The sequence below is a fragment of the Psilocybe cubensis genome, chromosome 5, assembly GCF_017499595.1.
Source record: "Psilocybe cubensis strain MGC-MH-2018 chromosome 5, whole genome shotgun sequence".
NCBI classification, from domain to species: Eukaryota; Fungi; Basidiomycota; class Agaricomycetes; order Agaricales; family Agrocybaceae; genus Psilocybe; species Psilocybe cubensis.
The window spans coordinates 916,452-941,176 of NC_063003.1; the positions used below are offsets into that span (position 1 = coordinate 916,452).

The window sequence follows — 24,725 nt, forward strand, 5'->3', positions numbered from 1 at the left end:
GCGCGTGATTCCGGGAATTGTAATTGCCGGTCGTGAGAATATGTTACATAACTACTATACAGATTCATATATAAGTGGAACTTGACCCTTTTTCGTTCTTTGAACAAACACTGTGGACATAAAAGTTCGGGCTTGGTATAAGCTTTTCCGCCTCCTTGTCCGCGTTCCCGTCCCCTAGAATAAACCAAGGTACCAAAAGGTGCTGGGCGCTGTTGGCATCGAGGTGTTCTCGCTTCAACGTTTTCTTCTTCTTGGAGGTGTCGCATTGGCTGATGCCCAGGATGCGAGGTGGAAAGCGAGAGGGTTCATCTTGGTGTCAGCAACCTCTACATCTCTTCGTCTGTACACTATGTTTTAACTATTGGAATGTTTAAATCAACTATTCGTTTACCTTACTCCGTGATGATTCATTTCTATTCTAAACTTTTGTGCAATTTTTTCATCTTGTACGGTGTGTGCACAACTTCAAAACGCGTATGCATTCTCTTCGGGCAGTCCAAGCATTCCAACTAATATTTCTCTGCGTAGATTCTTGGGATCATAATGGCTTGAGCCTTACTTCAACCGACAACTTTTTCCGCGCCGCTTTGACTGCCTCTATTTTCCGATAATCTCTTGGTTGCGACGACTGTTCATGCTTTCAAATGACTGGACATCGGAAAATCGCAGGAGAAACTTGGTCTAATCATTTCGCTAAGGAGCGCTTGCTGTTTATGAAAGCTCATGACACTTGTCACTCCCTGCCATTGCATGATTTGTGTTGACAATATGGAGATAATTGTATGCAAATCTTTCATTTTCCATAGGTTCATGTGGGACGTTTTGCTCTCAGGTCTTGAGCACCGGGGTTAATATTCGAAGTTTCCACCCTTTATAAAGTAGGGTAGTCCATCAGTACACCCTTGTCCATCTTGAACATGCACATTTCTCTGTGGTCTTCCGGCTTCTTGCTCCTGGTTCCAGCGGCAACTGCTCAGCTCAACATTTGGGCTCGAGCTTCAGGGAAACTTTACTTCGGATCTGCAACGGACAACTACGAGCTTTCGGACAAACCATACAAGGCGCAACTAAGTAATACTCATGATTTCGCTCAAATTACCCCAGTGAGCTTTTTTTGGACCTGGATATGTAATATAAGCTAATTCGAGTGCAGAGCAACACCATGAAATGGGTAATAATTTGTTCGAAGTCGGTAAAATAAGTGCTGATCACGTTTTAGTTTGCAACGGAACCGACCAGAGGCAAATTCAATTTCACTGGAGGAGACGAAATTGTCAAGTTCGCCAAAAAGAATCAACAGCTCGTCAGAGGCCATACTTGTGTTTGGCACAGTCAGCTTCCGGATTGGGTTGAAGCAGGGAATTTTAGCAAGGCAGAGCTTAATTCCATCGTGCACAACCACTGCCACGCCTTGGTTAAACATCATAAGGGTGATATGTGAGTTTCGACACTTTTTCGTGGTTGATGGATCTGACACCTTGTTTTCTAGATGTAAGTTGCTCGAGGTCCTCACCGAATTGAGACAAGATGGACTAATACACTGATAAGATGCTTGGGATGTGGTCAACGGTCTGTCGAACTTTTCCGTAGATCATTGCATATATCTAATTATGTTTCAACAGAGCCATTCAACGAAGATGGAACTTTCCGCGAAACTGTGTTTTACAACACTATAGGTATATCGTATATCAGCACTGCTCTTCGAGCAGCCAGGGCAGCTGATCCTAAGGCAAAACTCTATGTAATCATTTGCTTCTTCTGTCCTGAATTTATGCCCTCATCAAGTTATTAACAGATCAACGATTATAATCTTGAGGGATTGAGCCCCAAATCTACAGGAATGGTCAACCTTGTCAAGCAACTAAAGAAAGACCGCGTTCCAATTGACGGCATCGGTGTGCAAGGTCATCTCATTGTCGGGAGCTTGCCTACCACAATTCGGGAAAATCTTCAAGCATTCGCAGATCTAGGGGTTGAAGTCGCGATTACTGAACTAGACATTCGGATGCCAACACCTCCTACTGCTGCGCTTTTGGAACAGCAAAAGAAGGACTATCAAACTGTGATCGCTGCTTGTAAAGCGGTCAAGAAATGCATTGGTGTCACCATCTGGGACTGGACCGATAAGGCACGTTCATTCAGTCCATGACAGTGCAGACTTTTTTTCTGACATTACTTCTTAAGTATTCTTGGGTTCCAGGCGTATTTGAAGGGGAAGGCGCAGCCTTACCTTGGGACGAGGTACGATCATATATTTAGTAGCCGAGCTCCATGATCAAACATCTTGCCTTTTTCTCAGAATCTCGTCAAGAAACCCGCCTACTACGGTATAATAGATGGTTGGAGAAATTGATGTAGTCTTTCCCTTTTCTGAAGAATGAAAATCTTGTTTGTCTCAATGTTTATTGTGCCAAAATCTCAGTCCTGAGACGAGAACAGCATCAGCACCACTTTTACAAACGTACTGCGGTGTGGGTATATTTCTGGTCTTCACCGTCTTCTTTTTGACTCATCCTTTTTCAGGACATATAGAATATTCTACGCGACCTCATGACCTCATGACCACAGTAATCGGCAAGAAAACATACGGTTGTTTTCTATCTTCGACAATTCCGGCCCGTGCCACGTCGTTTAAGGTGTCAATTCACTCTACGGCCACTCAAATGCAATACTCATCACTAAGTCTACGCTGCCACGAAGCGTCTTGCGGAGTCGATACGGCGCGATCACTTTTATGCACCAGCAACGCCCGCCAAGTATCTCACGATTGTGCGAACCAATGAACAGAAATCGGTATAGTGGGCAAGCATCCCTGGCATTTATTTTCAGACTGCTCGCTGAAATCTTTTATTAGTATGCTTCATGTGGGGGTGTAGGCGTTTAGGAGAGTGATATAAGGCGACGTTAGGACCCAGAAAGCCACGCCAGAGAGGATACTGCCATTCTGAAGCACTTTTTCAATGGCGAAGCTTGCTGTGTTTGTGGGCTCCTTACTCATTTCGATTCCATTCTCTGCTGCCCAATTAGATATCCTCGCCCAACTCGCCGGGAAAAAATACTTTGGAACTGCTACAGACAACCCAGAACTTACTAATGCCTCTTATGTAGCCCAGCTAGGCAACACATTGGATTTCCATCAACTGACCCCGGTACGTGATACGTTTTATTTCATTCTTTCATGAAACCTGTCTCATGCGATTCGATAGGCCAATAGTATGAAATGGGTCAGCAATATTTCCTCTCTAAGCCGGCTTGCTTTGACAATTGTCTGGTAGGATGCTACTGAACCTTCTCGAGGAATATTCACATTTAATGGTGGAGATGCTATTGTCGCCCAAGCAAAATCACGAGGGCAGCTTATGCGAGGTAAATTCAGTGGAAATTATCGTTCATAAGCTGCGTCTCTGAAATCTCTACAACTCTAGGTCATAATTGCGTTTGGCATAGTCAGCTTCCTGACTGGGTGACGGCTGGAAATTTCGACAATGCCACCCTATTATCAATCGTAGAGAATCACTGCGGCACGCTAGTTGGACACTACAAAGGCCAAATGTAGGTTTTTGGTCATTTTCCGTCAAATGATACTAACTATTAATTAATAGATGTATGTTTTTGTTATTCTTCAACATATTTGTCCCATCTTTATTAACCAGAAAAAATAGATGGTTGGGATGTCATCAATGGTGAGACATTCAGCCATGTCAAGACTTCTTTTTTATCTCATACATCGATTAAGAGGCGATAAATGATGATGGGACTTTCCGACAATCCGTCTTTTTCAACACAACTGGTCTTTCCTACATCAAGGCGGCTTTGAGAACTGCTCGAAAAGCAGACCCCAAAGCAAAGCTATACGTTCGTTGTTTTTCATCGATCGCACATGACTCTGGTTTTACTGAATTTTCATTCAGATCAATGATTTCAACATCGAAGGCACTGGTGCCAAATCGACTACAATGATCAACCTTGTCAAGGAGTTGAAGTCTGAGGGTGTTCCGATTGATGGGATCGGTGTCCAATCTCATCTTATCGTTGGCGAAGTTCCTACAACTATGCAAGAAAATCTTCAAGCCTTCGCCGACCTCGGTGTAGAGGTTGCTATTACCGAACTTGATATCAGAATGACTCTACCAGAGACCCCTGAACTCCTTGAACAACAGACGAAGGATTACGAATTTGTGATCTCAGCTTGCAAGGCCGTCAAAGGCTGCGTCGGTGTGACTCTATGGGACTGGACTGACAAGGCATGTTGATTGCAATTTTTCTCATCGGGAATGTTTCTCTGAAGATCATATTTTTCAGTTTTCATGGGTTCCTGGAGCCTTCGCTGGTCAGGGTGGTGCTTGCCCATGGGATGAGGTTAGCATTCGGAAGTCTCCCAAGTTGCAAGTAACTAATAGGCATATTCAGAACTTCAAAAAGAAACCAGCTTACCTGGGTATCGTCAAAGGATGGCTGTCGTGAAAACAGTTAAAAGGACGAAGTAATATTTATATATGAAACCAGCAGTCTGTTTTAGTCTATGCGAATACACGCCATTCATTGGTCTATTCTAGGACCATTACTGAATCAAGTAGCTAAGTTTCTTGAACTGTCAAAATTCTGTTTCTCGGTGGTTTTTTCCAGAATTTCATCGACCATTGGCGTGGAGATGAGGTCAGGTTGTTGTTATAGGTTGCTGCGGCATTCTCACAGTGATTTTCGCCTAGAAATGTGATTTTCATAATAGTCATATTACTGACAATATGACCTATATGTGGAGCCTCACTCTCTTGCGTCACAACGTCTTCCAGTGTACCAAATCAATTTTGGAAGACCACAACATTCTTATAGTCTTTACCAACATAATTACCACCACTCTTTATGTCGAGGACCGCATCGCCTTTTTGATCAAACGAACCAAGTAGATGGGTCCTACCAGTGATTTCACCCGTATTCTCTCTGCTCACTACACATCTTTTGACGGCAGGAGATTGACATTCGAACCTCATGACTGCTCTTTCTATTTTCTTAAACGATAGCTCCGTTCCGTCTGCAAATTTGGGTTCCGGGCTCCATGCAAGGACCCATGTATCCGGACTTGGACACCATCTAGAGAAAACGGGATACATTTTGAATGTCATGACCTGTGTTTTGGAGCTCGTCTTCCATCGGTACTGGGCCAGGACCATACATTGGACTCGCACGAATGTGCGAATCAGTTGTGAATTTAGTCTCCAATGATCAACTGTTAGAGCACCTGGAGCACCTCCTGGTACATCCTCATACGACGTGCGGGGGCGGCCCTTTTATCTGTGGAGGGTATATTAACGAGGGGTGAAAATGGCTCAGCAACATAATCCTCCTTTCGAATATGACGAGAATTGCGGCGTTGTCGACGATTTTTTTGGCCTACCTTCCCTATTCTCTCGCTCAACTGAATACTTTGGCCCAGAAGGCGGGCAAACTGTACTTTGGCACAGCGACAGACAATCCAGAGCTATCCAACACAGCATATGTAGCACAACTGGGAAACACGTCCGACTTCCATCAGATTACAGCTGTGCGGTTGTATCATTTCTGTCTATAATCCATATTTGACATTAGCATTAGGCCAATAGTATGAAATGGGACGCGACTGAGCCATCCAGAGGTACCTTCACATTTAGTGGTGGCGATGCGATCGTTGCCCAAGCACAGGCACACAAGCAGCTCATCCGTGGTATGTTCCGCCTAGTTGCACTTTTTCTCTTTTGTGTACGATCCAATCATCATTATTTTTTAGGACATAATTGCGTCTGGCATAACCAACTCCCTAGCTGGGTGACAGCTGGAAATTTCAATAACGCCACCCTTTTATCTATAGTCCAGACACATTGCAGTACCCTTGTTGGACATTACAAAGGGCAGATGTAAGTGTCCACATTGCTGTTATTTTCCACATCACTAATTGTTAACCCTTCATAGTTGTACGTCTCAGAATTATTAACTCACTATCTACCCTCCTAATATAATCCAAACAGTGAGCTGGGATGTCATCAATGGTGTGTTTGTTGTGACAAGTAAATTGATGATTCTCATCCAACGTATTGTCATTTACTTCAGAGCCATTCAATGACGATGGAACATTCCGCGACAGTGTTTTCTTTACAACTACAGGCACGGCATACATTAGCACTGCTCTCCGTGCAGCTCGAGCAGCCGACCCCGCCGCGAAGCTTTATGTGAGTCCACCTAACCACATACAGTTAATGCAGCATCCTCTCATACACATATTACCAGATCAACGATTTTAACATTGAAGGCACAGGCGCCAAATCAACTGCAATGGCCAACCTCGTAAAGCAGCTCAAAGCGGAAAATGTTCCCATCGATGGAATCGGCGTACAAACACATCTCATCGTCGGACAGGTCCCCTCAACCTTCCAACAGAACCTGCAGAATTTTGCCAACCTAGGTGTCGAGGTCGCTATCACTGAACTGGACATCCGTATGACGCTGCCAGCGACTACTGCGTTGCTCACGCAGCAGATGAAGGATTATCAGACTGTCATTGCGGCATGCAAAGCCGTCTCGGGTTGTGTGGGTGTTACGCTGTGGGACTGGACTGACAAGGTGTGTGAGATCCTTCATTGACATTCTGGGTAATCAGTGATAGACGTTGTTCAAATTTGTGTCATAGTTTTCCTGGGTACCTGGTACTTTCGCTGGTCAGGGCGCTGCATGTCCATGGGACGAGGTACATTTCATTTTTTCTGATGGTTCACAAATTAATGGATGCATGGTGCACAGAACTTTGTCAAGAAACCGGCGTATCAAGGTATCGTCAATGGCTGGAATTAAAAAGATGAAACCAAGTTTCTTGAATTGTATCATAGTCACATACCGCGTCCCATTTGTATTCTGTAGTACCTCAAGTTCGGTGAAATGTTGCACACAACCAAACGTGGTAGTTGCTCGAAAGTTGTTAGTTCGAATCGCTGGCGGCTGTTCCGACCCGGGAAATATTGCTGTCATTGGGTTCCATAAGTAGAATAAACTTTATAGGACGTGATTATACAAACGGTACATAATAGCATCATACTTCACGTCCTTTGTTCTGGCCTTGACCAATGTCCTTTTAGCCAAAAGCTTTCGATTCGACATTCAAGGATCCTCAAAATCGTCTCTTCTCCTAACTGTCATATACCTTTATACGCTCAGACGCTGATTGAGCCGAAGATTGAGCTCTAGGGTGTAACACTCCACATCTGCACCCAATCTGCACCTTTAGTACATGATCACGAATCAAAGATGGACATGATCCACGAATCAGATAACGCGCAAGAGCTCAACGTGAAGTTTTACCCGGAACTTTTCTTGCAGCGCCGGATATGGATACTAGATATCTTACGGAGGGAGAACATCACACGAGTATGTCATTCAACAAATTTTTTTGAATCAAAACCGTTTCACAGAAGAGGACTTTATTTTTGCAATGACATAGGTGCTAGATGTTGGTTGCGGTGAAGGTCAGATACTAGGCGTGCTGTGCCAGCCAGCGCCATGGCTTACACCACCACCATCATCAATTTTGCCCCCGATCAAACCCTCGACGTCACCCGACGACATTGTGCCTCCATCCCCTATTTACAACGACGATGAGGTACCCACCCTGCATATTCGTGAAGTCCATGGACTCGATATCTCAGCTGAAGACCTTACCTTCGCTGTAGCGGCAATTACACCTCCTCAAGAAGAGGATGAACCCGCAGAGGGTCTGGGATTCCGACCATTCTATCGTGGTGTGCAACGGTGGGAAGAGCTCCTCGCTAAGGTTTGGAAAGGTGGGCTGGAAGTCATAAATGAAGAGTTTATAGACATTGAATGTATCGTCAGCACCGAGGTGTAGGTCCGAACACAAACTGTATCATTTCATACATAACTGACGACCCTTTCCCAACAGAATCGAACATCTCCCAGAGCCCATATTCTCAGCGTTCACACCCATGCTATTGGGAGTATACCACCCAAAATTTCTGCTCGTTACTACGCCTTCATACACATTTAACGCTCGCTTTACCCCACCGGATGCACCAAGGTCTGCTAGGAAAGGATATCCTGATCCGACAGGAAGAACGGATCGCATTTTCCGACACGATGACCACAAATTCGAATGGACAAGAGATGAATTCGAAACTTGGTGTAATGAAACAGCCAAAGAATGGGGATATGATGTCGAGTGGTCAAGCATCGGTAGACCATTGGAATATGACCCCTGGGGAAGAGATGAAGAACTCCAAGGAGCATCTTTCGTTGCTACGTTTCGCAGACGGAACGATGTCGACAATGAAGAGAGAGAGAAAAAAGGCCGAGCCAAGTTAGGTGATTTGGCGTTAAATCAGGAACCACACGAAGCCTTGGCCATATACAACCATGTTACAAGCTCAGTTGCAAAGAAACCCAAACCTCTATCAGATATAGCAGCTCTCGTCAAGGGGAAAATGGAAGAATTTCGAGAGGCCTTTATGAGGGTGGAAGAAATGTGGTTTGAACCAAGTATTTCTAGGGCATGCGGTGGTTGGATCGAGCTCTTAGTTAGGGCAGTTGAAGAGAGTTCTGATCTGAACATGAAGAGGGATGTTGACGGCGTCGTGATGAAACAAAGTAGTATGTGGAGTATTGAACTCATTGGAGCGGTTGCTTTCCCCACAAATCCGTGGACAGATACAGCCAACACTAGTGTTGACTATATCCCATTAGACTGGACCCCTGGAGAAGGTCCCCATGACAGTTGGGATGATAGCGATGCCGAAGGTTCGACGGGTATAGAAGGCGACGTTTCTGCGTTTACGTCGGATAACGATGCAGACGAGGAATCTGACAATGAAACAACTACTGGGATAGAACGATCTGCCTGGAAAGAATTGTCAGATATTCAAGCGAAGACCCGGTCACAAAACAACTGGGCAAGTTCAGGAAGTGATTGGGCAGCTAGCGATACTAGTGGGTGGGGAGAACACGATAGAGATGACACAGACATAGGTTGGGGAAATCCTGCTGCTAGTTCAAGTTCGACTGCTGGATGGGATGGAGATGAAAGTGGTGATACTACTTCATATTAACCTTATTCATACTGGAAAGATCGTTTTGGGTAACCAGTGATATATTAGAGTGGAACTGTCCGCGAGGTAAACTGGTACAATACTGCATATATCCACGTAAGTTAAATCCATGAATGTAGGACATATTGACCCTTACCTGGTATAAATACTCTTCCCGATTCTGACATCTAAAAGATAACTCGATTCTACTTCTTCCCTGACCGAACTGGGACTGCATAGATTTATTGTCAATTTCAAACAGAGTGGAATGAATAGCCAAATTCACCAATAAGGGGATGTAGCTGAGCCATGTATGTCACTGCCCACATAAGATAGCAACATGTTAGCGTCAGTAGCAGCGCCGTTCGTATCGTCCTATATGCACGCAATAATTAAAATGACACACAAGCACCATTCACGAAGATGAGTACTTGCACTTGTTGGGGTCCTTTTGGCACAAAAAGCGCGGCTGCTGTCATCAGCGCAGCTGTAACGACGAACATGAAGAGAACAGGAAGAACTGTCGCCATGATGGTTGACTCGCAAGACGGTGAGCAAGGTCATTCCAACGTTGGCGCAGTTCCGCTCAATTTCAGGGATGTGGGAATATATTACGTCATCAATACTGTTCAATCTGTTGACGTGCCAGCGTCAGTGCTTGCAAAGTTATCCAAAGCTGGAAACTTAGTCGAAAACGTACTTTATACCAGATGCATACTCCATGTCGTTGAGCTGCATCCTCGAGATATCCATGCCCTACAAAACTTCACCGGATCCAGTAGTATGGGCGAAACAATCAAATTCAAATTCACCACTGTAGGTGAATCTCTGTGAATTTGCGCAGGCGGTTCAAGGATCAAAATTGACAGCGATTTACCGTTGTCATACGTTGGATTTCACGAGGCGTCATTCTTGATTCCACAAAGGGTATTCATTTGGTTTCACTGCCCTTTTATTTTGTGCTGACCGATGAATTCAGTAGTAGATACAACACTCCGGGAGAAATCTCGGAGGACCACACGGATCCACAATCAAAGTCAACCAATACAAATAGGAGTCTTTTTATGAGACCTCAAAGCTTCAACTCGCGGTACAACTTACTGGCAAAGAACCGGCAGCTTGTGCGACCGCCGACGGACAATACTCGGGCATTTTTTAACTGGACGGTACAGTCGGCCTGTTTGATGTGTGTCGTTCAACAAATCCCGCACAACACCACTTTCATGCTCAAATTTTCTCCTTTTACCAGTCATTTTTACGGAAACATTTTCCATATCCATCTTGATATACGTCGAGGCAATACATGAATCTTGGCCTCGTATATTTATTCGCCTCTACTCTACAGCTGAAGATGTATCGGTGCCGGGAACTTGAAACGATGGTTGCATCCTCCTTCACTTTCTGAAGCGTGCATATGCATGTTCCAACATCAATTTGTCAGGGCCTTGTCAGAACTTTATTGCATCGTAAAAAGCAGTGTCTTAATCGAAAGGGACTATCCTGTGCCCTAGGTTCAGTAGTCGCACGCTCAGGCAGATTTGGGTCGCACTCTATCGGTTGTCATACATACCGTAAAGCGGGCTCAATCGCCGTCTACGAGTCACGGTGAACGGAGACTAATTGTACTTACAAGTAGTCTTCCTAACTCTTCCTACCGCTCCGGAATCAAACGCATTAGGATCTGCAAGCAATTCAGGCATCACAGGACTATTTACCTGCACCATTATTACAGCGACCCTGCCCCTCCTGCCCACATTTAAACACATAGCATGGATGCCGCGTGGCCAACTGCCCATGACTCTCGCGTGGAAAGAAGACCCTTACCAGTTTCCTTTTATCGAGTTTATTGGATGCGCGTCGTGTCATGAAGCTTAGAAGCCGTAGAGCTCGCGGTTTGGATAGGCAGTCCAAGTACCGTGGTGACAAATTCTGACCATTATTCCTCCATGCTTTTTACAATCATTCCCCGACACTACTTTTTTTCCAAACTCATCTAGGCGAGACCTCGAGCCCAGTTCCAGTGACTTTTAATGCCCCTAAATGAAAGGCTGCGAACTAAATGGATCTGTACAGGTCCATCTGCATTGCATCTCCTTTCAGGTCCCAGTTACATGGTCCGTGATTGTAATATTATGTCAAGTGTTCAAGATTTCGTCCACGATAAGCGAACACAAAATGCTCAGCGTGGCGCGGCGGCGCTGTTGTCTTTTTTGCCTAGAGCCCGCCGGCATCCATCCTTTCTTTCGGGCTTATGGGACTTTTCTGTGGCTACACTGACCGCTCCGAATCTATGTCCAGAAGGAAGCGAAACTCCCACTGCCTAGTGAAGCTGATGAAGCATCTACAGTGGCGACTCAAAAATTTTCAGGTCGTCCGACGTAAAATGGTATGGGTGCCATACTTCGATCTTCCTCGTTATTTCAAAGGCTCTTACTCCTTGTCCTGACTAGATCCTGATTCCTCCTAGATCTCAAAATGTTATGATGACTTTAATTTCTATTAATTGATCTTTGAAAAAAAATACAGGCCCGTAATTTGCTCATTTTGCTTTTTTTTTAATATTTGCAATCCGATATGCAAAAAGCAGGTTGTACCAGGATGTACCTTCCCGCTGGAACGTTTCTCAAAACCGAATTTCATGTCCGATTAAACAACCTTTCCTGCTCTCAGCAGCAGCAACTCCTCTTCTCTTTCGGCTGTTCTCCTGTCGCCTGAGGCCTCGCCATTCTCTAGAATTTCTATGGACATATGAGGCAACTACATCCCCGGACTCCGGATTGCGGAGGTGCGCGGGGCAGCGCGGGGCGACTTGGCACTGGGAGTTTCCTGAAAACAAAAGGGTATGCGGGATTCACAAGGTCTCTGTGGACCGACTATGCGCATCATCGGATCGTTCGGAGTTTGGCGCGGGATGGCTCAGATGTAGAATTCTACCGCGGGTGTAATGCAATTGGTATGTACATATAATAATGTATGTAGTACTGGTTGGTTGCATAAAAGAGGCAGAAATGATACAAATACAGAGAGCAAAAAAGAAATTGCATAATGTCCCTTATTACATTACTGACTTGACATGGATAATAGAGAGGATAGATGAAAAAAATGGTAAAGGAATGACAGACGATTAAGACAATCGTGTTGGGTAAATAAGCAGTCAAGGACTAACTTTACTGTACTCATCGAGCACTTCTGAATTTGAGTCAGGTCGTGCCTGAAGCTCGATCTGTGAGGTTTGAGTGTCGTATTCTCTCGTTACTGCAATCTAAAAATCGAAAAATGTGAATAATCCACGGCGCCGCGGTGTACATTGTGCACTACGAACCTTCAGATGTCGCTCGTTTGGTTGTTTCTCTCGTGTAAACAACCGACCAACCCATGAAGTGTTAGTTTTTGGGAAGTGACCCGGTCTGCCATTTTCGATATCACCGTTGTGGTAGCCTGGGAACGAGCCTGTAGTGTCTGAATCATGGAGCACAGGAGGAGCGTTGGAAAGTGTGGTTTTCAACCCGGGACTAAAATGTACACTGTCGGGGTTATTGCCGGTGCTGAAGGTGGGGTTCTCGCCGTGGTGGACGTGGTTGTTAAGGTGTCTGCCACGGTGTCGCTGTTCGGGAGGTAGCCCGGAAGAGGTGGATTGTTGTTGACTCGCTTTACTCCCTGACACCCAGAAGATTGCGGCCGCATTGATGATGATCTTTATTAAAAGACATTAGCCAAGAGGGGAGAAAGAGACCATAATTTTTTAAACTTACATCGGCGCTGCAAATGGAGAGATTTACCCAACCCATTTCACGTCCGTCCAAGTGGATGAGAACGGCAACGTTGACCGTTGAAGTCGACAAAGCAACGATACCGGCACTGAGAAAGGAGGTGAATACATCAATGGATGGTTTAGTATGTTGCGAATGTCAAAAACGTACATGCCAGTTCGAACGGCCAACCTTCGAATCGCACTGCTCTTCACTTTGGCGCCGATGAGAGGATAGAGGAACATGAACGTGAGGAATAAATTGATATATCTTCAATCCGATGTTCAGTCATTAAAGTTATCTAATAAAAGCAATAGGAACTCACAGGTCATAAACCAGTAATGGGATAGATGCCCGTGGTTTCAGGCCTATTACGCACTGCCCATTCTCCTTGGTCTCGTATATGGGACCTTTATGATATGGTTTAGGGTCCAGGTGAAAATCATTGAGGTTAAGTACCCACCGCCGAGCATGAGAGTCATGACAATGCAGTATAGAGAAACGGACACCAGGCAGCATAGATATACGGACGATTCAAGGCGTCGTTCGCCTTTGGTGGGTGACCATACTATGTGGGCCTTTTCAGCTTGATTATCGTGTCAGCATAAGCGCGATCGACGCGAAAAAGTAAAGTGATGGACCCACCAAGGAAGGCGTATACGAAAAACTTGGCCGTGGAGTAGAAAACAACACAAAGGTAGGCAGCCGTGATACAAATTGCCTCTGAATGTTCGAGTCCCAAACCGAAGGTTAAAATGGCGCCTGCTATGGGTAAGAAGGAATTCTTTACAAACTCTTGCGATGCGACTCACTTCCGAGGATGAAAAGCCATGAATCAAGATACATCAGCACCACCGCCATTCTCGGCCAAGGCATCGACCGTATGCCCTGTATCGACAAGTTCTCATGTTGAAGTCGTCTTGAAATGCAGTGGGTGATGGTGGTTAACCCTGAAAGATCAAGTATAAGGTAAAATGAGCCATGCTAAAGCAGTAGGTAGTAAAATCGATGAACTCACCCAGAAAGTAAATGAGGGCGGTCATGACCTGTAAACCCGGGGACGGGAAGAACACAGGGCGCGGGGCAACCGCCATGACTGGAGCCTGGAAGACGGGAACAAGGCTGGCAGTGAGGCGGAGGGAGAGTTAAGCCAGCGGTGAGTAAATGGCGACGGGAACTTTTATTGCACCCTTATATCCAGGATCTTTGGCCCGCTACGGCGATCTACCAGGAGCTCATCTCCCCTGTTTAGAGATGAACAGGTGGCGCATATCCAGGAGTAGCAGACCGATATCGACACACGGACCACGGCCATCCGGCCAGTACTGTTTTTTCAAGATCAGGGCAGTGATGTTTGAATTTGAATACCAGAACATGTGGACGAGCCAGAGCCTGCCAGAGCGCTCAAACGCACAACACAGTGCGATAATTTGTCTTGATCCTCCTTTTCAGATTCTAAAGATTAAGTCCCTGAGTACATTCTTTACAATCCTATTGAGAAAACTCTACCAATTGGCAGAGATAAAGATAAATTTTACCCAAGTCAACCTGGTAAATATCGTCGGCAGACGACCAAATGCGACCCCGATGATCACGAGTTGGTCCCATCATGTGTAACTTCAAATTGCCCCATTATGATCATGGTGGAGTATGGTACCAATAAACTTGGCCCTGGAGACCTGGAGAAATCGGGCGAAATAGTACAGCGTCAATTTTCAAAAATGAACATCAGTATCTTGATTCGTAGACTCTATATTCGGAACCGATGTTCAGGAGGATTGGTGGCTTTAATGGACTTAGACGGCTTGAGTACTGGAATCGATTAAATTCTACAGTCAATAGGAGAGAACAACTACTCACTTTCTTCTCGCACCGGAGAGGTGAGAACCCAATGTTGCCTTGCCATGTGAAATGTGTCAAAACCGGATGTCATAAGAGTTATCATGCTTTTCAGAGTCCGGTTTGGACTCTTTTGGACGATAGTCGAACTGGGGACCACCCGAAGATGACCAAGATTTAAAAGGGGCCACCACTCTAGATTCCAGCTCATAATTGACCAAACAACTTGCCCTCAATAGGCATCCAGGACAGAAAATGATTTCGAAATTGCCGCTAATTCAGAGACGGACCTAAACCGATAGCCAAGCTGCAGCCAGTCGGTAGAAGTCGTTAAAGACCGGCAAGAGGTATAACGCTAAGATCAAGTCGATTTATTCTTCACGCAAAAGGAGGCAGCTCCAGGCTTAGTCATCGAACAAACGTAAGCATTGCACTGCATCGCAATCGTCTCAGGGGTCAGTTCCGTTGGACGTCGAGGAGCGTTAAACGCCAGTTGCGATCATGTTTTCTCAACAGGGAAAATTAAACACGGTCAGGTGGACAGATAGCTAGATTAGACTTTAATTTTTAAGGTACTTTCATTCGTGGTTATTCAAATATAACCTCCTGTCTCATTCACCAACAACTGGGATTAGCGCCTAGGATGCCAGCAAGTATGTACCAACATATCTTCAAGCCCGTTATTTTCCGATAAATGTTGCAAGCCTATAATCTGATTTTGTCGACGTGGTTAAACAGTACTTGCGGGGGGTACTCAGCCCCACGCCCATCATCGTTGATTGTACCCCAGCTGGGCGTCTGGGGAATTTCCAATCCAAGGTCGCTCGACAGTATCATTCCCCCGAGTATCGTGTACATAGGGGAAATGCAGAAACAACGGGCATGAAATGCTTCTAACACTTGTTGTTTACGATTGATCGAGTGAGAGCAAGCATTGAACATGATTATTCACGAAGGAAAAAGGGGTCGTTCGAGAGGTGTCCAGGGTATTCTTAAAGAAGGCGAGATAAAATATCGACATCATATATAACACGACATGACTGTAATTATCTGATAAGATGCTACATACAATCTTTACCGTCGCAACAAATGGATCAAAGGTACGGCCTACTCATCGTCATCATCATCATCATCATCAGCTTCTTGGAGCCACTAAACAGAATGAAACGTCAACCAATGTTTCAAACCATGGACACGGAGACGGAATTGTACCTTCAAGAACGGCTCACTAGCCTTCCTAACCTTCTTGCTAGTATCTTTATCAACATATTTCTTGCTGACATGAGTGCCCCACTGCGTGACTACATCTTCATCAATGAGATCAATCTGATAGAAAGCCATGAGGATCTTGGGCACAGCAGCAATGAGGTCTGGATGAGAAAAGCCGACGAAACGTTCTACTCCTCCGAGGAGGGCCTTCTGGTGCTTCTCTGAAGTGACCATCTATTGGGATTAAAGAATTAATTAACATCACACGAAACGAACCATAACCAATTACCTTCGTCAACAAAGCTCCGTATTTCTCGATCTCAGACACGATGTTGGCAGTGAAGAGGGTCTGTACGACAACTGTCACAGCCTTGTGCTTCTTTTCAATACCAAGCTCTTCTGCCTTTTTGTAAATGGCGAGAGAGCGAGCTTTGGCATCGTCGTCCTTGTTTTCTTCAATCCAGTGACCAAGAATAGCATACGGGCTATTAGCGTCGTCGTCGCTGCCATCTTCATCACCCCCACCGAGGGTAGCATTTGCCATGGCACCCTCAAGAGCTTTCACGCGCTGTTTAACAGCTTCGGGTGACGTATCGGCAGACCATTCGTCATTGGCCAAAGTGGATTCGGTGTTCAGGTCAGCCGCTTCTGCCTTGATCTTCTTGGTGAGATAGTCATCGCTCTCGTTGCCGTCATTCGTGGTCTCGGCTTCCCCAGTCGGATCAGGAGTGCCTTGTCCACCGACGCCTCCGGCAGCATCACCACCGGTGTTCTTGCCCTTGCCCTTCTTGATCTTGACGGGAGGATTCTTTACGATGAACGTCGTCAGTTTGTGACGCATATCAACCCCCGTTCTCTCTCCGCAGGCCTTGCAATCACGGATGATGTCTTCCGTGCGACCAACCTTGAGGATGACAAGCTCGGTCTCTGGGTTCTTACAAGACTTGCACAGCACGAATTTGTCAATGAAAACGTCAAGGAGCTCTCGGAGGCGATTAGCGTCGTGAGCACCGTTGACGATGTAGCGATCATTCTTCTCGTCGAAGGTGGTCTGTGCACCAAGCTCGCAGCCGAAGAATTTGGTGGTATAAGTAGGCGGACGACTGAGGGCGCGGGCTACGTCCGACATATTGGGGATGACAGTTTTGATTCCATTCCCTTTGCCTTCAATTTTGGTAGTAAGGACGGGCATGCTGTTTATTTTCACATGAGTATTGTAAAAGTGAAAAAATATCAAAAAATGTACCGATAGCGATAGAACTTGTCATCGACATCGCGGCGAATGTTTACAACGGCCATGCTGGGCAATAAATTGTATTTTAACGCTATTGCTGAATTGTCAACATTGATTGGAAACACACAAAATTGATCAATACTCACAAGACGACTACAGGATTTGGGAAGATATCTTTTATGCTTTGGTTTAGCAATTGGCGGTCGAAGCATGAATCCTCTGCCTTGACAGAAGAGTATGCGAGAGTGGGAGTGGGGGAAGTGGGAAGACGAAATTGTGAAATCTAAACGATGAACCTTGTAAATAGAAGGTAGACGAGGAGATGGTGGTGGTTCACTGACAAGCCGGGTTGGCACACGTTGGCACGGCTTGCACAAAACTTACCCTCCAGGGTTCGGCATTTTCCGAGATGTATTTGTCAGTTCAGCATGTGACTTGCCCATTACCAGTGCAATCCATCATGATGTCCGTGTTGTACAAGCCATGCACGCACATGCGATGATTCCATTCGGAATCGCCTCGAACCCTTGAATATGGATGCGGAGTCGCACATTGTATTGAGAAAATAGAGGTGAGCAATGCCACTATTTCACATGTGCTCCGTCGGAACCTACTGCCGGACTTGAAGACAAACTTCTACAAGTGTCATCCAAATACTATTACTTGTATCACTGCCAGGTGTTCTGTATCAACACCGCGCATGCGTATATGATTATCAAGGAACGTGATATAAAGTACCTCAAAAACATACAGTCTCTATCATTATCATAGGCTCCATTTCGGCGATGTGCCAAAATACCTGGGAATCACCGAGATTTGGTTCAATGGTTAGAAGTACTATCTTCTGAATGCATTGTGTATGAAGGTATTGAGATGCATGGTACATTTAAAACTCAGCGGAACAATAATATATCCGAGTTGAAGACTTTTGAAAGTCAACATATGATTATGAACGCTTAAGCGCGCAAGATGCCGCAGGATTCAGAACCAAGCAGAAAAGATAGACCATGGTATAATATGCAAATATACCCAAAAAATTAGAAACAAGTAAAGAGGCCAGATGCAGTCAATGGTGCTCGAATCGCATATGGCCCCTACCAAAGAAACTTCTCACTGAAGGAATGCTCCTTGCCAGTGCACGCATAGTTCGGGAATCGACCTCCCTTTCACCATAGCACAAAGAGATATCTGCCAGCTTCCATCCATTATAGCATCTGTCCCCCAGTTTGTTGACAAACAAACGCTATTTAAAAATAAAGAATGTTAATCGATCGTCGATAGCTGTTGCGCTCACTTACAGGATAACCGTCGACAAAAGAATCAACAGTTGAAAGCCGCAAGCTTTCTAATCGCGGAAGCTTCATGTATAGCTGATCGAACAGATTGATATCTAGCTCCCAGATATTTAGGTGCAAAGATATCAGATTAGGGCAGTGCGAAGCTGCGTCTATGATTAGATTGACTTCGTCTGCTTCAAAGTACCGATCGCGAATAACGATCGACCTAAGATGCTTAGATGCCCGTCTAATGTATCCGAGTACTATATCACAATTTCCTCCTGTCGGGTAGATATCTAATACCTGGATACACGACAATGTTTGGGGCTCTGTCAGACAATCAGATAGCCATGGAATAAGTTGGCCTTCTAGCGCCCATGGAAGGGAGAATCCAGCAGGGTTGAGACGGAGACAGACGTTTTCAAGATTATGAGAACTTTTTGAAAGGAGATTTTTTAGGCCAGAAGGATCGAGAAGGTTCTGGTTAAATGGCATACGGATTTCAAGAGTGCGAAGATAAGGGAAGAAGGGCATCTGAATGAAGAGTTGAGAAAGGTCTGTGGGTATGGAATGGCAAGGCTGAGATTTGATCCTCAGGGCCTCCAGACGAGAGTTGACTTTACCGAGAAATGGTACAAGGGTATCCATCAATACAGACGCCTTGCTATTTTCGCAATCACCGATAAGTTTTGGGTCAACTGTGAGGTCCATGCCTAGCTCTTTCAAGTTCGGGAACGTGGGCCTGCTTGCTAGAACCGTACAATATCCCTGCGCAGTTCCCTTGAGAAAAAGATGTCGCAATTTCTTGCGAACCAATGGCCACAGTGATCGAATGAATAACCCGAATCCCAGTTGCGGGCTTGACACCGGAGAGATGCTTGAAAAGTCGAGAGTGAGCTTTCGTAGGCTTGTTAGCCCAGCGCAAGTATTCAGAAGGGAGTTCATGATAGAATTTGAAGCGTCCGAGGAACGAAGACCAAGTTTCGTAGAGGTGGGATTGTACTTCCTAGTCGTTTCCTAAAAGGGATTGTAGGTACCAATTGTCACTTATAACCACCCGATTTAGAAGGTAGATTAGTTACGTACACGCCTGGCGTAGTCGATGTTGTGCTGAGTGGAAGGGGCGAGTACCAAACCATTCTGAGAGGGCTCCCAGCTCGCCAAGTGAATGGTAAGCGCCCTTACTCTTACTGAGATATATGGATCGCTTTATATAATGTATTTAGGCGCAAAATCGGTAAAACAACACAATTTAAGACTCACGAAATTCGATCCAAGATTTTCTTGGCTTCGTAGATCTGCTTGGTCGAAATGGTGACCTCTTTCCACCTAATATTGATGGCGAGCTCCAGGAAGACAGAATTGACGCATCGCAGTTGGTAAATGACCTTGTCTGGGATAAAATCGGCAACGTAGAGCCAAATGTCTGGAGGCATATTAGCCATTGCGTGGATTAACGGAGGGATACCGAGGAAAGCGCCATTTGTGAGAAAGGCCTTTAATATATTGTGGTTCTGTAGAGGTCTGTGCACCGCCTGGGTGTCAGGAAGATGCCACAGTTCGTATCAATTTCATGTATCGTATACTGTCGTTTCGGAGAAACCACGAGCTATGATCGTCTATTAATAGAATAGGAAGATAAGAAGTCGAATTGTCATGATGGAATAGGCAAGGTACAGGTGGCAAGTAGAGTAGTCCGAGGTCTTCCTAAAATAACATCGAACGTGTAGTCCAATCCTAGGCCGAAACTGGAACACCGAATAGATACCGTGCAGAAGGGAGGCTGCGAACGATGATGAGCATAACATCTCGACGTACGTTTTGGTCAGAATTCTTGATCCAGATATCTTTAATATTCCAGTCGGCGTAATATCTATTCTTCAGATCCTGAAAAAATAGGGTCTTTAATATAACAACAGAGTTAGACTTCAAAACAAAATAGCGAACATCAGAAGTGTGTAACTTACGGTTGATTCACTGTTATCTGCGAGGTCAAGTCTTTCTTTGACGGAGATACAGAGTCGGTAAAGATACGGGAGTTCACGGGATAGCTGATCGAATACCACTACGCCCAATCGGTGAATATTGAACGATAGGTCCGTCAAATGGTGGCAATGACCTAGCGCGTGCGCCAAGATGGAGAATTTGTTCGGTTGCAATGGCTGCGAACGAATTGTCAGCTGCGAGAGATGCGGCGCTGTCCTATGGATGTAAGCCAAAGTAATGTCAATGCTTTCCATTGTTTTGGTGGAATAAATCTCCAGAGACCGCAGCCCAGTAAACAGGTTTTCATTCGAGATGCACAATAGTAACCAGTCTCTAAGAGTCTCCTGAACGGCAGGCTCTAGGTGTAACTTGAAAGGTATAACAGGGAGTGACAGATGTTGTAGATTTTCGGTGAATAGTGTTGTAAGACTTCGGGGATACCGAGACGGTCTGATAAACGCCGAACGAATGTCCAGTCTTATCAGGGAGTTCATGGGAGCCATTGCCAGAAAGAAATCTTCGAGTTCTTGATGTTCTCTTTTACAGAAAGACATAATCGACAGTGTCTTTAAATGTGCTCCTAGACTGTGTATAAAAGGCGCAATGATGTCAACGAGGATTGATTGATTACCACTATTGGCGTTGCCTGTATGCGACTCCTCCTTGAAAACGAGATTAAGCTCTTCCAAAGAATAGAGTATAGGCCTCTGTTCAAGCATAACTTTAAGCTCTTCGAGGCTGGCTTCCAGCGTCAGGCAACAGAGACGGATTCCAGCCGCGGAGGAGAAGGCGGATACCAGGGGACGCATCGATCTGTGCGTCAGGGATGGCTCCAAATTCCATGTACATCTAATAGACAATTCTCGAATTTCGACGAACTGAGGTGCAGCTGCAGCGATAGACTCAAGGACTTCTTCAAAGTCGGCAAATAGCTCGGGTTCAGGATCTCGCTGCCTACGAGCTTGACTATTCGCTCCGCGAAAAAGTCTGAAAGATGATACTAGACTGGATATACGTCGTTGAATATTTCCGACTTTCTTTCGCGGTGGTCCATGATTTCGGTACAAAATTAGAGTTAAGCTTCGAATCCATTTCCCTAGAAAAGGGTCACTGCCTTTATGCATTAACGCCAAACATTTGTGAGAAACTGACTGCAACACGACTTACCAAAGCCTTTCCAAAAACCTAAGCTGTATGGCGCCTGTGGAGAACTTTACACATTTCCAGTTGGCCATGGCCAGCTCGAAAAATGTGCGATTGACGCCAGCTAGTCGACCCAGGTCGTTTCGAGGTATAAATGAGGCAATATGGCGCCAAATATCAGGATACAGCTCTGGCATGGTGGGTGCAATGATGAAAAGATGAAAAGCCCTAGTAATGGTGCATGTCGCGTTATATATGGCGTGTCGGTGCGAAAATATTGAATCAATCACGATCACAGTAATGGCTGTGCTGATCCTTTGGAGCATCACTACGACGCTATTATTCGATGTCTGCTCGCTCACGAATCTTTTCGATCAAATCCATTGATTCTTGTGACCTTGCATCCAGGTCAACCACAGTGACTATCGCTGATCCACACTTTCAGAAAACGGGAACAGGATTTCCCTTTTTATTCCAAACCGGGACACGCACCACGATTGGTCGTGTTTTCAGGAGTAATCAAAAACGGAGACAACCTGAGAACGCTTGCTTTTCATTTAAGGACGATGTTGCGGAGTGAATTAGGCGGGAAAATGGCAGTAAAGAGGACCCTTGAAGACCATTGACCTTTACGCCCCATCCCGTTTGGGGCGAGGTCAAGTTGTGAGCACAAAACTGATGCTTTACAGCAAGATTCGCTGACGTGCGTGTCAAAAGATAACATCCCAATTGAACATTAGCATGTATATACATGTGATTAGAGTAGGGTGCAGATATTGAGGCACTTAGGTGGACCTTGAAGCATCGCGAGGCGTAATAATTCCAATACAACTTTATGGTGCTAGATGAGCAAAAGTGTCAAAGAGGACGAGTGATCATGGTCGCTCACAATTAAAAGATATCCAGAAAGCAGATTTGTGTCGTCGTAATCGACCATCAGCAAGGTTCATAACTTCATATGCCCATTCCCGAAAAAGCTCCGAAGAGATGGAACACTTCTAGCTAGGGCATATAAAGTGTCAACCATCCGTTGATGACCCTCCAGGTGCCAAATCGAGATATCCTCAACTTTCCAATATTCATAACGTCGACCTCGTAGTTGCTAGTGAACAGAATATCAGAAACCTAACCAAGGATGTCTGATAAACCTCCTCACTGCTACAACATCTGCCTCCTGCGGATATGGCTCTCCTATGGCAAGATATATCCGTCGCACATCCGGGACTTTATCCGCGAGACATTCAATTAAGGCAATATCCAACGTCCGAACCGTCAGTCGCAGGTAAGTCAGATTGCTGCAGTGCGCAGCAGCCTTGATTACTGAAACGGCTTCATCGAAGGAAAGATATCTGTCACGGACGAAGATTTCCGTAAGCCTGTCGCACGCCTTGTATATGAAGTCCAGAAAAGCGCGAATTCTATCGGCCATGTAGAGCGCGTAGACATCGAGTACCTGTATGCAAGGAAGATTATTCTTGTTCGAAATGAAGTTCAAAAGCCACGGGCTGAATGGAATATCCCAAAGGGTGTCCAATGACTCCATTCCCATCCCTAATGAGCGTGAAGCACTCCCAATTGCAAGTTTTTTTAATCGAGGAGCTGCATTCGAAATAATGGTTTGTAGACCAGATGGATCACGTAGCGAGCGGGAAAGGAACATCTTCACTTTAAACCTTTGAAGGGCAGGAAACAGGGCTAGAGAGGCGAAAAAGTGTGATATATCGAGGTCACTTCGTGACCAAACCAAAAGGTCTTCCAAATGTGCATTCATCTTGTTGATAAAAGGAGCGATGACGTACGTCAACACTGAAGAGTCCCCTTCGCCTTCGTAACTTTGTTCGAACCGCAACTGTAGTTGTTTGAGAGACCTAAAGGTACTAGCTCCTGAACCAAGCATAAACCGAAATTCTTCCATAGTTCCGTCCAGAGAAAGAGATATCAAATTGTTGGAAAAGGGTAACCAAAACAATGGAGATAACGTTGGCAGTGGGATTGGATTCTGCGAGAAAAATAGACATCCATCGACGGAAAGTTCGCGAACGTTTGGAAAGTTGCCATTAGATGCACTGATCACATCTATGACGTCCTGCAGTTTACATCGGCGAGTTGTTTCCTTTCGTTCAAGCTCCACGGGTTTTAGACGGAAGAAATTGGCAAGAGTCTGGTGCGAGCTTCGGAATCGAGAGCGGAGTAGTTTGTATAGCTGAGAGTTATCATTGCCTGTCGATTTGTCGAGGGTCAAATAGATAGCCAGACTGGTCACTCTTCTGGCAACGAATGGATCTCTGATACTCAAATATCAGAGAAGACTCGAACATAGGGGTTGGAGCCTTACGACAATCGTTCCAAAGTCTTGTACCATGTAATGTCCGATGAAATCCTTGTCCTCGACCATTGTGCATCCATCGCCAACATGAAGAATATGTGGCTGACTCCCCGGAGATTGTAAAGATCATTGTCCGGGATGAAGCTGGCTATTCGTAGCCAGATTTCAAGTGGAACATCGACCATTGCGATGAGGGGTCGTGGACGAATGACGGAGGAGAGATCTCCCAAATAACTTGTGGTGGCTGTGAATGATTAAAAGATACGGGCAATCGTAATCACGAAGCGAAACAGATCTTTTTAATACCATAATGAGGTACTACAAGTCGTGAACTACAGCCCCGGTGAGAACAGATTGGTATAAATAAGGAGAAAAAGATCCAAAGAATGGAATGAGAACTCACATTTATATCGAAGTATTTCAAAGCAATTAAATACCTAAGCCCTCCTTACTAGCCCCTAAGCGGCACAGCTCTGACCTGGCATAATGCTCTCTGTCGAATATAAATTTGTCGCATTTTCCTTCCCAAACACCCAAGCGAGCGTCCGCCCCGCGAAAGAATCGACGCGACGACTGTCAGAATTGAGAAATTACGTGACGGAGCGGTGGCGTAGTTTTGTGTAGCCGTTGACACGAGGCAGCAATCCCGTACATCGTGTTGTCGGCAGAGCCGCAAGGTTGCCACGATGAACAGCAGAAAAACAGCGATCCACGATGCACAAAACACATATACGCTGACTAATCCGGGGATCTGATGCTTCTCGCCGGTTTCTTATCTCTTCTTATTTGAACGCCGTCAACGCAGTGAGTGAATTTAACCCAACACTGAAAAGAAAAGTGCTTTATTGCCTAACGTTCAGAACGAATCTGCAGAGGTCTTACACTTACTTACAGGACGTT

General features: G+C 45.3%; 9 protein-coding genes across 9 annotated transcripts; 4 read left to right on the forward strand and 5 right to left on the reverse strand.

Annotated features, from left to right (window-relative positions):
* Positions 1–917: 917 nt before the first annotated feature.
* Positions 918–2,554, forward strand: JR316_0005769 (Endo-1,4-beta-xylanase; the record flags this gene model as incomplete). Its single annotated transcript, XM_047891523.1, has 8 exons — positions 918–1,103; positions 1,220–1,430; positions 1,623–1,741; positions 1,796–2,132; positions 2,201–2,241; positions 2,300–2,327; positions 2,423–2,471; positions 2,524–2,554. 8 exons carry the CDS (start codon positions 918–920, stop codon positions 2,552–2,554), a joined length of 1,002 nt encoding a protein of 333 aa, XP_047748872.1.
* A 406-nt stretch (positions 2,555–2,960) lies between these two features.
* Positions 2,961–4,907, forward strand: JR316_0005770 (Endo-1,4-beta-xylanase; the record flags this gene model as incomplete). Its single annotated transcript, XM_047891524.1, has 7 exons — positions 2,961–3,149; positions 3,207–3,224; positions 3,276–3,366; positions 3,737–3,855; positions 3,912–4,248; positions 4,289–4,460; positions 4,763–4,907. The coding sequence occupies 7 exons, from the start codon at positions 2,961–2,963 to the stop codon at positions 4,905–4,907; spliced, it is 1,071 nt and encodes a 356-aa protein (XP_047748873.1).
* Positions 4,908–5,353: 446 nt separating this feature from the next.
* On the forward strand, positions 5,354–6,822 carry JR316_0005771 (Endo-1,4-beta-xylanase; the record flags this gene model as incomplete). Its single annotated transcript, XM_047891525.1, has 9 exons — positions 5,354–5,542; positions 5,593–5,701; positions 5,765–5,775; positions 5,846–5,891; positions 6,003–6,023; positions 6,085–6,203; positions 6,262–6,594; positions 6,662–6,718; positions 6,772–6,822. 9 exons carry the CDS (start codon positions 5,354–5,356, stop codon positions 6,820–6,822), a joined length of 936 nt encoding a protein of 311 aa, XP_047748874.1.
* Positions 6,823–7,272: 450 nt separating this feature from the next.
* Positions 7,273–9,083, forward strand: JR316_0005772 (Small RNA 2'-O-methyltransferase; the record flags this gene model as incomplete). Its single annotated transcript, XM_047891526.1, has 3 exons — positions 7,273–7,392; positions 7,466–7,866; positions 7,925–9,083. The coding sequence occupies 3 exons, from the start codon at positions 7,273–7,275 to the stop codon at positions 9,081–9,083; spliced, it is 1,680 nt and encodes a 559-aa protein (XP_047748875.1).
* Positions 9,084–12,216: 3,133 nt separating this feature from the next.
* On the reverse strand, positions 12,217–13,905 carry JR316_0005773 (uncharacterized protein; the record flags this gene model as incomplete). The annotated part of the gene is made up of 9 exons (XM_047891527.1): positions 12,217–12,324; positions 12,385–12,756; positions 12,815–12,920; positions 12,983–13,081; positions 13,137–13,221; positions 13,275–13,397; positions 13,457–13,573; positions 13,624–13,761; positions 13,830–13,905. The coding sequence occupies 9 exons, from the start codon at positions 13,903–13,905 to the stop codon at positions 12,217–12,219; spliced, it is 1,224 nt and encodes a 407-aa protein (XP_047748876.1).
* Positions 13,906–15,757: 1,852 nt separating this feature from the next.
* JR316_0005774 (putative eukaryotic translation initiation factor 5) lies at positions 15,758–17,158 on the reverse strand (the record flags this gene model as incomplete). Its single annotated transcript, XM_047891528.1, has 4 exons — positions 15,758–15,802; positions 15,863–16,093; positions 16,149–17,052; positions 17,106–17,158. The coding sequence occupies 4 exons, from the start codon at positions 17,156–17,158 to the stop codon at positions 15,758–15,760; spliced, it is 1,233 nt and encodes a 410-aa protein (XP_047748877.1).
* Positions 17,159–18,159: 1,001 nt separating this feature from the next.
* JR316_0005775 (uncharacterized protein) lies at positions 18,160–19,815 on the reverse strand (the record flags this gene model as incomplete). The annotated part of the gene is made up of 4 exons (XM_047891529.1): positions 18,160–18,336; positions 18,392–19,387; positions 19,457–19,577; positions 19,634–19,815. The coding sequence occupies 4 exons, from the start codon at positions 19,813–19,815 to the stop codon at positions 18,160–18,162; spliced, it is 1,476 nt and encodes a 491-aa protein (XP_047748878.1).
* A 292-nt stretch (positions 19,816–20,107) lies between these two features.
* Positions 20,108–21,696, reverse strand: JR316_0005776 (uncharacterized protein; the record flags this gene model as incomplete). The annotated part of the gene is made up of 3 exons (XM_047891530.1): positions 20,108–20,257; positions 20,338–21,466; positions 21,524–21,696. 3 exons carry the CDS (start codon positions 21,694–21,696, stop codon positions 20,108–20,110), a joined length of 1,452 nt encoding a protein of 483 aa, XP_047748879.1.
* Positions 21,697–22,445: 749 nt separating this feature from the next.
* Positions 22,446–24,010, reverse strand: JR316_0005777 (uncharacterized protein; the record flags this gene model as incomplete). The annotated part of the gene is made up of 3 exons (XM_047891531.1): positions 22,446–22,601; positions 22,656–23,784; positions 23,835–24,010. 3 exons carry the CDS (start codon positions 24,008–24,010, stop codon positions 22,446–22,448), a joined length of 1,461 nt encoding a protein of 486 aa, XP_047748880.1.
* Positions 24,011–24,725: the final 715 nt, after the last annotated feature.